The sequence below is a fragment of the Pristis pectinata genome, chromosome 10 (genome assembly GCF_009764475.1).
Source record: "Pristis pectinata isolate sPriPec2 chromosome 10, sPriPec2.1.pri, whole genome shotgun sequence".
In the NCBI taxonomy this organism is placed as follows: domain Eukaryota; kingdom Metazoa; phylum Chordata; class Chondrichthyes; order Rhinopristiformes; family Pristidae; genus Pristis; species Pristis pectinata.
In genome coordinates, this window is record NC_067414.1 from 33,182,915 (window position 1) to 33,198,146 (window position 15,232).

The 15,232-nt window shown below is 39.2% G+C and overlaps 1 protein-coding gene across 1 annotated transcript in view; it reads left to right on the forward strand.

Annotated features, from left to right (window-relative positions):
• The window catches only part of LOC127575443 (zinc finger protein 836-like), a 33,323-nt gene extending 19,285 nt beyond the window's left edge, over positions 1-14,038 (forward strand). The window contains exon 2 of the mRNA XM_052025320.1: positions 8,093-14,038. Coding sequence (XP_051881280.1) covers positions 8,093-11,709 — 3,617 coding nt within the window. The 3' untranslated portion in view covers positions 11,710-14,038. The remainder of the gene's footprint in view (positions 1-8,092) is intronic.
• The last annotated feature ends 1,194 nt before the right edge of the window (positions 14,039-15,232 follow it).

Below are 15,232 nucleotides of genomic sequence, written 5' to 3' on the forward strand. Positions count from 1 at the left end.
TCTGTCTGCATTCTTGGCCAGTGGGGTGACCACCTGAATTATGCTATCCACAAAATACTCAGCCTTATGGATGTATCACAGTGACGCCAGCTATTGCTCAGGCTTCTCCAGCTGACATTTCCTTGGATATGGAAAGTATGCTATACCATATGGGAACTTTGAAGTCCATTCCACTGATCTAGATTGCTGTGCCTTGCATCTATCTATTAGGTAAATCAACTAAGCAGAAAGAATGAAGACAGCATTTTTTTTGTTGTTTTTTTTTCTTTTTACCCCCTCCATAAAATTCCTGACTTGCCCAAATCCTGTTTGTGCTCATTTGAAGCAGTGGAACTGAATTCCATTGCAACTTTGTATTGGTCCCTGCACTACTTTTACTAATCTAAACACTATATGATCTTACACGAGTGTTCATCCACTAACACATGGCTCGCCTCATTTCCCATTGGCAGGTGGATGTAGTATCAGTGGGGGAACATTGTTGTGATAATGATAATTCAATTAGATTCAGCATTATTACAGAAAAGGGCAAAGATTAAAAAGAAAGAGTTTAAAATAGGGGGAATAGCCAATTTTACTAGACTGAGAACTGAGTTAGCAAAAGTGGGTGGGAGCTGATCAATGCTCCTAAACAAATCTCAGAAATTCCTTTTTCTCTTCCTCTTTACCTGAATATCAATTTGGGATACTGTTCAAGTAAAGTCCCCCTGTATCACCACACTACACTCTACACTGCTTGCACAATGCAGTAATTTTCTATCACTAAATTGAAGCCTATAGTATATCCTCAGTAGCGTAATCGTACACTTGCATCTTACTAAAACCAGATCAGCTCTCTCATTGTTTCAAGGGCATCCTCTCTTTCTAATACTGCAAAGTCTTCACTGATCAGCATTGTCACATCCTCCTCCCTTTCATCCCTCCCTATCTCCTGGACTGAGTACTACAGCACAGAAGCAAGCCATCTGGCCCATGCTGGTTATCGTACATATCGATATCAATCCCATTTTGTGGTGAACAGAACATTACTCAGCTGTAGTCTAATGTTTTACATAGTTGTGCCATTAGCTTCCTTGCTCAAGTGTTCTATGCCCCAGTTAATAAAGGCATATCCATACGTTGTCTTAACCACCTTTATCCATCTGTGCACTGTCTTTGGGGATTCTTAAATGTGTATACCATTGTCCCTCTGCTCTGTGCTTCATACAGTCCCACCATTCATTAAGTACTTCCTCATTCTATTGGTCCTTCCAAAATGCAGCACCTCACATTTTTGAGGATTAAAGTCCATCCATCACTTCCCTGCTCCTCCTACCAACTCATCAATATTGGCCTGTAGATGTAACCTCTTCACTATCAACACCACCAGCAATTTTTGTATCATATGAGAACTCTCTAATCATACTTTCTGCATTAGTATCCAAACTGTGTGTGCACTGATCTCTGTGGCACAACGGGCTTCCAATCACAAAAGCATCCCTCCACCACCACCACCACCACCCTCTGACCCCTATCACGCCATTTTCAGATCGAGCTTGCCCAGTCTGATTGAGATGCAACCCATCTCTCCTGAATTGGTACCTGCTACCTTGGAACAAGTCCAATACCCCAAGAGTCTGAAACTAATAGCTCCTGCACCATGCCTTAAGCGTTAATGCTCTGTGCCTTCATACATCTACTCTTTCTGCCCTGTGTAGTCCCTCACCCATAGATGCCACAGGTTGTACTGTGCTTCATAGTGTCATCACTCCCATCAGTCTCCCCTGTGGGTACTAGCTTGAACCTGCACTTCCTACCTCTTCCACCTCGTTCTGCTCTTTTAGGAATAAGATTGTGCTTCAAAAATCCAAGTGAAAATAAGACATTTCAGTACTTGTATTTCACAATTGAAGTGTCAAAATCAAGTGACTCTCATTTCTCACAGCTTAAAACTAAGTTTGCACATCAATTTAATCAAATTAGGAACAGTTAAAGGAACCACCTAGATTGAGGGTACAGTTGTAGGGAATTAGCTCTATGTCCATTGGTATTTGCCAACAATTCTCAATTTTTATATTTTGCCAGCGCCACTTGACTCCAAACCACATTGTGACTTTTGTCAAATGTGGACCAAAGAACTGACTTCCAGAGCTGAGAGTGACTGCCATTAAGACAGTGTGGCATCAAAATCCCCCAGTAAAATAGAAGTCAATGGGTGTGAAGGGGAGAAAGAAAACTCCAATGGTTGGAGTCATATTTTGCACAATGGAAATTGATTTTGGATGTTGATCAGTCATCCCAAAGCCAGGACATTGAAGAAATTCTCAGAGGCATGTCCTTGGTCCAATCATTTTCAGCCGCTTTATCAATGACCGGCCTTTCAGTTTCAGAAGTGGTAATGTTAAATTCCATTCATGACTCTACAGCAAATGAAACAATCCACAGCTGTGTGCAACAAGCCCTAGACAGCACTTGGGCAAGTAACATTCATACCACAAGTACAAGGTGATGACTAAATCCAAAGAGAGATTCAATCCACTTACCTTTGACCTCCAAGTGCATTATTATTGCTGAGTCTCCTGCCGTTACCATTGTTCAGAAGCTCAGCTGGACCAGCCACATAAATACCTGTGACAGCATGAGCAAATCAGAAGCTCGGTATTCTGGGTGGTGAGTGATCTGACTCTTAACTCCATAAAACATTTGCACTATCTACAAGGCACAAATTGGGAGTTTAATAGATGCTTTCCTTTCCTGGATGAGTGCATCGCCAATAAAATTTAAGGAGCTTGACACCATCTACGACAAAGCAACTTGCTTGATTGGCATTCATCCACCATCCTAAACATTCATTCCCTCCACCACCAATGCACAAAGATTGCAATGTGCAAAAAATGCACTGCAGTTATTCTCCTTGGCTACTCCAACAGCATCTCCCAAATCCATGGTTTCTACCACCAAGAAGGACAAAACCACAGGCACATGGGGAAAACCCCTACCTGCGTATTCCCCTCCAAGTCATATCATCCCGACTTGAAAACATTGTAGTTCCTTCAATGTCACTGGGTCTAAGTCCTGAATTCCCTCCCCAACAACAATGCAGGAGTATCTTCACCAGATGGGTTGCAGTGGTTCAAAAAGGTGGTTGCATAACTAACATGATGGCAATAAATGCCATCCTTGCCAAGGATTTCTGGACCTGAAAAAATGAATTAAATTAAAATTAATTAATGTAACCAATACTCAACTTTTTGGGGAAATTACTTTATAATCTTTATGCAAGAGAGACCTTTATGGACTGTGTGGCATGAATTGTTCAACAGTTCCTAATGCCATCAATTATTGTCCAACCCAGCCATCGTTTTGAGTTCAGTAGAATTCCCAGTTGTCCGTAAATCAGACTCAAAGTTTAAAAATCATTTTGTCTGGCAGAGTGCCATCTGGAAATATTTCCTACTAAATGATCTTTGGGTTTTGTGCACATTTAAACTTTTATTCACATTCAAATAACAGTATGTATTTGAAGGGAATTACTTTTGCTTTAATTTCAGTGCAATGCATTTTTTATACTGGACTATAAAACTTTCTTGGGCTGAAGAAACTGCTAAAACATCAGCACAATACAACCATGCTTAGAGGCAATTTTTCAGTCCACTTAACTATGTCTAGAAACTTGAATGTTTTTTTAACCATAAAGCTATACACGTTATTGCAATTTTTGTTTTCATTTAAGGCTCAATTCATCTACGTTCTTTCTTCAGTTTAAAACACAAACACCAACAATTAAACAAACACACTAATGTTATCTCTTACCTCTATTTGTTGTGAATTTTTAGCAAGGATCTCAAATTAAAATGACCCATTTTGTTTTTCTGATTCAGATACTTTAATGTTATATATTCATAACAAAGGGATTTAAGAGTGACTGCATTAAGTCCAAACTTAATGCACAGGGCAGCAGTGTTTCTGGATTGCGGATGGGGCAGGTACCTGATGTTTGATTAAGGACGAGGTCATAGTTGCAATGACTCCCAGAAGAGTACATAAACTGAGGATGCAGCCAGCATTATATTTGGCTATTCAATAATTAATGTGTGAAGAATGGGACTTCAGGAAGGTAACGATAAGCAGCTAGTATTTATGAATTTGTAATCCAGTAATGGCTTTTCAAGGAAAGTGAGAAATTTTTGGAATATCTACATGTTAGAACATAGTCCTTGTCCATTATTTAGTGAGAATTGTTGAAATAATGATTGTAATAACATTTGAAAAGATAGATAAACTTGGTCAAGTTGTTACAAGTTTGGACTATTGTAGGTAGTAATGCAATAACAATACACAGCTGGATTTGAGTTTATGAAGTGTGGCGGGTTTTTGAATATTTGCACAGTTTAAAGCTATCATGCTAGTCCAGGTCACATAAGCAAAAGACTGCTTTAATTCATATCTAACAGCAAATGTATTTGTAAAGTGTCCTTCTTGCGTAGCTAAAGGAAGGTGCTTGCATGGCCTTGTGTTACAAGATTTTTTTCTCTATTAATTGGAGAGTGCCATAGCTGTTCTATAACCATATAGAGTATGATTTTTGCAAAACCACATATTTGAGTCCACAAGGTAAACAAACAATTTATCTGCTTGGCTTTCAGTTCTTCAGTAAACTCTGAGGTTAAATTCACTATGTTAAGTAGTGCCACTGGATTGCTTGGCATTTGCACAATAATTGCACTGTTTATAAACGATAATCTTAAAGATAAATTTCAGCAGAATAGCATTACTTCTAGTCACCGAAGCGCAATATAGCTTTTTTATTTTTGCTTGTATTGGAAGATTTTATTAAAATATAACTTTTTTTCAAGAACAATTTAATTGTCCAAGGTAGTGTGCTTGATTTAATTCTTGTGCTAACTTGAAGTAGCAGTTTTTTAAAAGCTGGGTAGATTGCAGCTGTGATCTGAACAGCTAAGTTTTTTTTTCGCAGCTAAATTATTTTTACATTTTATTTTCAGCCATGCAGAACTATCATTCCAAGAAATTTAGTACCTTAACACAAGAATTAGTCAGAAAAGGAGAAGGAAATTGAGTCTTGCAATCTACTCTGTTCAGTTCTTTATTGCCATCCTAACTCGCTCTAAATTCATTTATTTCCTTGACGTGTTAATATTGTGCACTTCAGTGGCCTTCTTAGCAAAGTTTATAGAGCTCAGTAAATTTCAAGGTGAGATCCCTTCAAAGTTATCCAGCTTTCTTTCTATTGATTCTCCTATTTTGTAAGTTATGAACGCTTTGCTATGTTGAGCAAACGGTTCCCTTTTTTTCCCCTTTCAAATCCTATTCTCAGAAATTCAGTTCCTAACATGCAAAATTAGCACTGCTCATTTCTACACCCACCCAAAGAGGAGTATTACCTTACAAAATGGATCTGACTAGCATCTTAAGATGCACAGCCAAAACTTCCTTTTCATTTGCATGCTGCTAGTGGAAGCCTTTTATTATACTTCATAAATCAAAGAACTGTGCAAATTTAATTTGATTTAAAAATAAAACTTTATTTACAGCACGGTAACAGGCCCTTCTGGCCCAAGGAGCCCTTGCCGCCCTTTTAAACCCATGTTAACCTACCCATACGTCTTTGGAATGTGGGAGGAAACCCACGGAGACACAGAGAATGTACAAACTCCTTACAGGCAGCGACAAGAATTGAACCCTGATCGCTGATGCTGTAATAGTGTCATGCTAACCGCTATGCCTCAACAATACTTCTGTCAGAACTGATGTTTCAATTTGACTTTTTCTCTGCTAATGTGGCAAAGGTAGTCACTTCATCTTCTGGTTGGCTGTTGCCCAGTGAATGTCCAGCATTACTTTGTAATCACTTCCCTGCTTAGTTAACAGTAAGATCCTGGGAACGATTTTGCTTTAACTATCTGCCAGATGGCACACTAAAAATGGCAGTAAACTGCCATCTTAATACAGCAGTCTACCAAACTGTTCTGCCGACTAGATGTTGAATTCACATGTTAGTGAAGAATTACTTGAAAGTATTTTTGGTCCAAGAGTTCCAGTATCACTCCTACTGGCCTAATAATTAATATATTTAGCTTCTTCAGTGCTTCATTGTGTGCAAATATTCCATTTACTTTGTTATTGAGCTATACTGATGTGCAAAATCAAGGCTAAAATTTCCAGTGTGCAATCAGCTAGCTGATCTCCATTAGGGAAGCAGTTTAGTTATTACCCCAGCTTTATTAACCCTGGGCATGTGAGAAGGAAAAAATGGTATGGACCCTCACTCCCGATCAACTTTTTCCAATGAGTATGAGGGCGAGATTGGGTCCCATGTAATCCTGCATTATTTCTGTCCCCAGGCAAAAAGCCTAAATGCTAGCATTGGCCAACCTTTACTTGTAGCTCATACCCTCTAATCCAGGCAGCATCCTGGTAAACCTCTTCTGCACACTCTCCGAAACCTTCACATCCTTCCTGTAATGGGGTGATCAGAACTGCACACAATACTCCAAGTGCAGCCTGACCAGAGTTTTATGTAGCTGCAACATAATTTCCTGACTCTTTAATACTCAGTGCCTCGACTAATGAAGGCAAGCATGCCGTATGCCTTTTTTACCACCCGATCTACCTGCGTTATAACTTTCGATGAACTGTGGACTTGGACCCCAAGGCACGGTAGTGTAGCAGTTAGTGTAATGCTATTGCAGCGCCAGTGACCTGGGTTCAATTCCCGCCGCTGTCTGTAAGAAGTTAGTACATCCTCCCCGTGTCTGCATAGGTTTCCTCCGGGTGCTCTGGATTCCTCCCACATTCCAAAGACATACAGGTTAGGAAGTTGTGGGCATGCTATGTTGGCACCGGAAGCGTGGCGACACTTGCGGGCTGCCCTCAGTAATGCAAAAAGACGCATTTCACTGTTTTGATGTACATGTGACTAATAAATAAATATCTTGTATCTTAACACGATTTGAGCTTACAGAATTGTATCAGTATGGTTTGTAGCTTTCTTCTGAAAGAAATGAAATGGAAGTGAGTTAAAGTTCTTATTCCTATATCTTTACATAATGAACCTAAACTTGCAACATTTATGTTGGGAAAGCAAAGAACTCTTCCCTAGAACCAGGCCAAATATCTTTACCCAAGGGTAACTTATTAAAACAATTGTTGCCATTTACATTTTTTTTTGTCACTTTTCTCATACCCATATAATGAGAGAGAACCTTTCCCTGTTTGCCCCTGATGCCTGTGATGAACACCTTCTGGCTGATGGCCACAAACTGACTACAAGTTAAAGCTCTGAACTCCATCCAGAAGATTGACTTAATCCTGCCCATGTCTCGGCCCCCACCAGACTCCTTTAAAGGCATTCCTCCATCACAAATAAAGCAGCAATATTATTTTCTTCGCCCATTTGTGATCAACCCATGGTAATGTCTTTTGTACAGTTTTATTGGCAGTTTTATGACATGGAAGCCTACAAGTTAATCAATCTTTTTTCTATTAAAAGACTTAAAGTTAGCATAAGAGAGAAACGCGTACATTGTGCTTTTGAGTTTCAAGTATTCTCAAAGCACTTCAGTCAATCACTTTTTAGGTGTAGTTACTATTATGAATTATTAGGCCAGTAGGAGTGATATTGGAACTTTCGGACCAAAAATGCTTTTAAATATTCTTCACTAACATGTAAACTTCAACATGTTGAGAGGCAGAATGAAAGTTTTTCATTCTCTCCCTCTTGCCTGAATTCAAACCCGAATGAGAGAGCAAAAACTTTTGAGAAATGATGTCCAGACCTGTTTGACTTTTTCTGAAGTTTCTTATCAATATTATTTAGCTCGATCAGTATTTTTTATTTGAGTTCAGTTTGTTAAATGCCCCATTTAAAATAAAATGTATTTGCAATACTTTCAATAGGATCAAAATGCAGAAAAATCCCAGTGCCCCATTGATGTATTAATGTTACTCTGCATTGTGATTGCTGCCCATCTCAACTTCCAGCTCCGTTAACAGAATGGAATTATTTTTAAAGTATATGGAGAATCTTGTTTGCATTTGCTTGCTAGCAACATCTGGGAAACTGACTGCTTGTGCTGGTTTTTATTTGCAGGTTCAGATAGCTCGGAGTTTGTTCGTGCAGGTGACAATGGTGATTTTCCTCCAAGCTGCAAAAAACTCAAGACTGAAAAAGATCCCCAAACAGATGTCGAGGCAGTGGGTGACGAAGAGGAATGTACTGCAAAGCCACCCAACATTTCCCGAGACCACAACGATGCTTCCTTTCTACAGGCAAATGGCTTCGTCAGTCAGAACCACCTGGAAGCTAGCGTGGAAGTTACGTTGGAAGAAGACTGTGGCTTTGAGGAATCTTCATTGTATTGTGAAAGTCTCAGCAAAACCAAAGTGCCAGATGATGGGAAATCGTACAAATGTTCTTACTGCAGTTATACAACTGACCAGTCGGACAAATTGAAGCATCATTTCCTGATTCATGAAGGACAGAAGGCTTTGAGATATGTCGATGAACCTGACCAATCACAGAAAAAGCCCTTCAAGTGCACCTGCTGTCATTTTGCCTGTGATCACATGATAACCCTAACTCGACACAAGAGGCAACATATGCGCAAATCTTTATTGGAGCAAAAAGAGAGCACTGTTTCAAGGAAACCTGTGCCCTTGCAAGCTGGCAGTGACACTGCCACCGCGGGAAGTGAAAAGAAATTTTACAGTTGCTCATATTGCAGCTACACATCATCACTGATGGGGAATCTACAGCGTCACATCCGCATCCACCTTGGAGAAAAGCCCTTTAAGTGTGACCAATGTTACTATGCAACTGGCCAGTCAGGAAACTTAAAGCGACATAAACTAACTCATACCCAGAAAAAGTCTTACACTTGTAACCAGTGTGACTATGCATCTGGCCAGATGGGTAATCTCAAACGACATATGCTGACACACACAAGGAAAAAGTGCTTCAAATGCAGCCAGTGTGAATACGAAGGGGAAAGTATGGCCGATTTAATGAGGCATAAACAAAATCACAAGGATGACAAAAGTTTATTACAAAATACAGAACCAGATACAATTCCATTGAATGAAAATAGTGAGGACAAGCCTTATAAATGTCTGTATTGTAGCTATGCCTCGCCACTGTTGGGAAACCTCCAGCGGCACACACGTATCCATCTAGGAGAAAAGCCCTTCAAGTGTGACAAATGTGATTATTCTTCCTGTCAAATGGGGAACCTTAAACGCCACATGCTGACGCATACACGTGAAAAAATGTTTAAATGCCGCCACTGTGGCTACATCTGCAGTAACTTAATAGACTTAAAACAGCACAAAGAGACTCACATAAAGGATAAGCTTCTACAAGGTGAGGAAAAACATCCAGAGAACAAGCAAAGTGTCAGCAATGAAGTCTCAGCCCTAACTCCCGAGCAAGCTGAAACAGGTGTTGGGGATAAAAAGCCTTATAAATGTTCATATTGCGATTATACGTCATTATTGCTGGGAAACCTCCAAAGACACACTCGAATTCACCTTGGAGAGAAGCCCTTCAAATGTGACCAATGTGACTATGCAACTTATCAATCTGGGCACCTTAAGCGGCACAGACAAACGCACATGCACAAAAGGTCACTTAAGTGTCGCTTGTGTGACTATGTCTGTGGTAACATGACAGAACTAAAGCAACACCAACAAGAGCACACAAAGAAAACTGGAAGTGGAGAAAAGAAGCCTTACAAATGCACATACTGTAATTATGTGTCGTCTTTATCAGGGAACCTGCAACGGCACATCCGGATTCACCTGGGAGAAAAGCCCTTTAAATGTGACCAGTGCGAATATGCATCTCACCAGTCAGGAAATCTCAAGCGTCACATATTAACTCATACTCGGCCCAAGTCTTTCAAATGCGGCATCTGCTACTGTACCTGCAGCAGTGCAGTGGAGCTAAAGGAACATAAGGAAAGTCACATCAAGAAAGAACTGCTGATGCAGGATGACAAGGATGGGAATGAGAAGGCCCAGGAACTTTATTCCTGCAAGCTGTGTAGCTTTGTCTCAGAGTATCCAGGGCACCTCATGCGGCACATGAAAACTCATAATGCAGAGAAGCCGTACAAATGTCACTACTGTGCATATGCAACAGTGCAACAAGGTAATCTTAAAAGGCATATATTAATCCATACTGGGGAAAAACCCTTCCAATGTGACGAGTGTAGTTATACCTGTAGCCGAATGGAAAATTTGAAGCGACACAGGCAAATTCATATAGAAAAGACCTTCCCAGATGAAGGGGAAGGCAGCAGTTCGGTGAAATCCGAAAAACCCTTTCCTTGTGAACTGTGTAACTTTAAAGCCCAGTACCCCAGCATCCTTGCAAGGCACATGAAAACTCACACAGATGCGGCTAAAAAAGTTGAGGGAGCCCAAAGGAACTGCTCAGATAAAAAGCCTTTTAAGTGTGATCAATGCACCTACTGTACCTGCAGTATGTCCAGCTGGAAAGTGCACGTGCAGAGTCACGTGAACAATGAAGTGGCATTACAGTGCAAGGAAGAAAGCCAGACTGAAACTGCTCAGAAACATTTTTCTTGCAACTTGTGTGACTTCATTACCCAATACCCAGATGACTTGATGAAACACGTAAAAACACACAGCATGGACTCTGTATCTGGTGATCCCCAGACCCCTTCCACTGAAGTACATATATGTCAAAGTAGTGAAAACATCTTCTCTTGTAAGTTGTGCAATTTTGTTACCCAGTACCCCAACCATTTCATAATGCACATGAAAACGCATATGAAAACTCATAGCACTAGCAATAGTGAATACCAGTGTTCCCACTGCAACTACACCACCAAGCAAAGTGGGAATTTCAAGCGCCATATCCAAGTTCACTTGGGTGTAAAGCCATATAAATGTAAAAAGTGTGACTATGCTTCAATTAATTTTGCAAACTTGAAGAGGCACTTACAGACCCATATGAAACAAGCATCTAACCAAACTGATTCCTCCTCTTCTGATACAGTTGATCTTGTACAAAAGGACATAAAAAAGGAGAGAGAAGAAGATCTATACTCGCAGGAAGAAAGCCTTGAAAATGATGACAAAGCTCCCAGCTGTAGAAATCTGAAACGGAAGAGACAGTATAAATGTTCTCAATGCTCTTACAAAACTATAGAGATGGGGAACCTCAACAGACACATCAGGAGCCATAAAGGAGAAAAACCCTTTAAATGCACTCAGTGCAATTATGCTTCCACCCAATTGGTCAATGTCAAACGACACCTTCAAACACACGCAGGAAAGAAGTCCTTCCAGTGCACCCAATGCGAGTTTGTGTGCGAGAACAAAGCGGCCTTTAAACTCCACAAACGGAATCATGTGACAAGTTTGGAGCTAAAGACGGAAGGGGAGAATGAAAACAGCCTTAGCAAAGAACAGAAGGTCTTCACTTGCAAGTTGTGCAATTTTGTCTCTCAGTACCAGAGCAACCTCATAAGACACATGAACATACACAACTACAGGAGGCCATATAAATGTTCGCAGTGTAACTATGTCTCTGCCCAACTGGGCAATCTGAAGCGACATATGAGGAACCATCTACAGAGAGAAACCTTCCAATGTGAACAGTGCAACTATTCGTGTGCTTCCATGACTAACCTCAAACGACATGCCAGGGTTCATACAAGTCAAAGTCCAATGGTGCAATAAAGGGAAATCTTACATTGGAAAGGTCAAAGAGCCCTGTTCAACGAGTCAGGTTGTTGTGATGGGCAGCGCTCAGAATCTTAGAACACTGACGTAGGGAGTGATGCAGAGTCATGCAAATGTTGCTGTTACTTTTCCCAGTGATGTAACATAAAAAGGTGCAGTGATGGACATGTATGCGAGCATGTAAGCCCTCCAGTGCAAGCAATTCAAGAGACTAAAGGGACTCGATAGGGATAAAATATTTTGGGGAGAGCATTAGTGGTGTGCCACTTTTCAACTATACTTGAAATCATTGTAAATCTTAAAAATACTTCAGTGTGAGCATAAGTTCTGTTTGCTTAACCCACAGTAGAGTGAAGTTTTCCCATCTGGTCTCTTTGGGATGTCCACCTGTCTTAAATAGTTTTTATTTTGTTGTTTTAACTGGTAAATTTCAATCAAGAAAGTGAAAACCAGAGGCCATAGCTTTCAGTGAAAAATCAAATTTAAGTAGATATATCAGGAAGAGTTTTACTCAGAAGGTGATAAATGTTTGGTTATATAACCGGAAAATATATAAGGGGCATTCATGATGTTAAAATAGGGCAAATGGGGTACAGGAGGGAAGCTGATTTTTTTTTCTTCCATCCACATCCTTGTTTTATGTTTGTTTAAAATGATGTAAATAGGCATTAACAGGTAAATAACCTATTGAATGTACATTAGCAGATAGGAGGTACTGCAGATATATAATCTAGCAGTGATCATTGAATGGCTAAGTAGACAAAGCTGTACATGCATTTCTTTTTCTTGAGGGGCTGAGCCTTTTTTTGGTTTCCCAGGAATACTACAGTAGTTTTACACTGGGGTTGTTGATCAGTTTAAATTTGAGCAGAGTGTTCAATCACATTAAATACTAAAGCATGGGTTGTGATTTTTTGATTATTTATATATTTAGTAATGATTAGAGAAAATTCATCATTATTATGTGTTTCTGAATCTGTTACCCTACCAAACAACATGCTGTAGGTTCATCCATGAAACCACTTTATCTATTCTGTATGTATCATTGAGGTTTCCTTAAAACTTCCCTGTGAATTATAAATATAGCAAATTAGCCAGTTTGGATTTAATCCCCTAAAAGTGGATTCAAACTTGGTTTTATTAGGATTTGAACAGCTCTGGTTTCGTTCTGAATGCACCAGAAGTGGAATATCTACTTCAGACAGTAAGACCAAAAAAACCTTCTTGGTCTAGTTGTAGTACAGAGGTTCTCTTTTGTGCAATATCGCTATGACATGCAATGCATCATCATTGTGGGAAATAATCTGGGCTGCAGATTTGAAAATCCAAACTCAGTTGCTGTAATGCTGCAGAAAGCAAGAAGACTGTTAAACTGGAAGCAAATTAAATTGTGCTGATTTAGTTTTCAGGTTTGAATGGTTTTGGAATAAACCTGAATAAGTTCTAAGGCAGATACTTGATGTGATTTTTGGGTAATGTGTTGGATATGTCACCGTCACCTGACTCTTTGAAACTGGATATGTGCAAACAGCTCAGGAATGGTATATCTCCTTTATGCTCTTGACATGGACAGTAATGTATCAATCAGACCTGTAAAGACAGAATTTCATTTCCCCAGTTGAATACTGAAACAAGCTCTGTCCAGAAGTGCCAACCATTTAGAACTGGGAACCAGTGCAGAAAAGGCAAAAGTGAAGGGGTGGTTAGATACTGGAACAGTACAAAACAGCTGTTCTGCTGGATTTGTCACCAGACCACTTGTCAAGTTTGCATATGTGAGATCTGGTTCACACTGACTTGGCTTAATTAATTTTATTGCTTCAGAGAGACGACCTGACCTGAGTGGTTCCAGCATTTTCAGTTTTGCATTGTCAAATCAAGGTTGAATTATGATTGGTCTATTTATTTGAAATGGTGGTGAGATGGGTTCAACAATGCAAATGTCTCCACCAGAAGGACTCCAGCTCATTACCACGCTCCTGAGGGTAGTTAAGGATGGACAATAAATGCTACCATTGTCAGTAATGTCTGGATATCAAAAACATGAATGAATGAATAAATGTATTTCCCTCACACACTGCAAGCTCTTTGCCTTTGGAATTATCCCTGGGGGAAACACTTGCTCAATCTATTCTTGCAGCTTTCTTGAAAGGGAATGTGATCTTATTTTCTAAATGATTAATTTTTACTTGATGTTAAGTATTTAAACCACATGCTGCTGTGCTGCAGCTACCTGTAGTACCTTTTCAGTAGTGTAATCAAACCATGTTCTTAAGATCTATGGTCTGTAGTCTCAAAAGTATCAATAGCGCAGACCTTGTATTAGACATAAACCTATATTTAAATAAAGCAAAATATTGAAATAATTAAATGAAACACTTCAGAATTAAAAGTACTAATCAAATATGCCAAAAGTTAGCAAAATAATGCTTTTAATAAATTTAGTTGATTACATTTGTGGCCATAAGGTTTCACTTACCCACTCACCAAGAACCTTTAATGATTATACAAGTTTTATTCAACAACTGCAACATGGAATCTTAATATCACTTTTTACTTTCTGTAGCTTTGAAAGAAATAAGTTTTCCTTAAAATTTATTTTCTTTCTCGATCCAGTCTTTCCCTTCCTTTATTTCTGAGTTAGCTTCCATCAAAATTTCTAAGCATTTCAGGATGTGCCGCAGTAACTTTGTGATCCATATTAAGACTATAGTAATTAGACCATCTAAACTGTGAAGTCAAACTGAGACATTTTTTTATTTCTCGTTGAAACCTACAAACGTGTTACTGATTGTGATTGTTATTAGTTTGCAAATGCTTATGATAAATCTAGAATTACCCTGGTGGGGAAAGTAGCAAAAATGTATCTGCATTTATAATTTTGTCTTTTTTTTAATGCTAGATTCTCTCTATCTTATTTCATTTGGGCTTTTATAGGATTCCTCATGCAAAATGGAGGTAGTAGATACTATAGGTACAGTTTTGGAAACTAAATTTCTTCACAAGACATTGGAACTTGAAGTTCACAATGTTTGTATCAAATACTGCTTTTATTTTCCCATCTGTTATAAACCTAGGCTGATCAATTAATACAGTTGCAAAAACATATTTCTGGTAGTCATCTTTATTGTCATTAAACTTAACTAAATTTTACAAGTCATAGAATTGTAGAGCACAGAAATGGGCCCTTCAACCCACCATGTATACGTTGATCTTTTTGCCCTTCTATACTAATCCCATTCTCCTACATTGGATCCAAATACTTGTATGCCTTGCCTGTTTACGTGCTTTTCTAGTGTCTCTTAAACATGATTGTATCTGACTCCACCACCTCCTCTGACAGCGAGTTTCAGATATCAACCATTGTCTGTATGGAAAACGTTCCCTTCAGATTGCCTTTAAAACTCTTTCCTCTTACCTCAAACCTGTGTCCTCTTTTTAATACCTTTTGCTATTGGTTAATGATACTGACTCACTACTCTATTGATGCCTCTTCATAATTTTATATACCTCTCCCAGC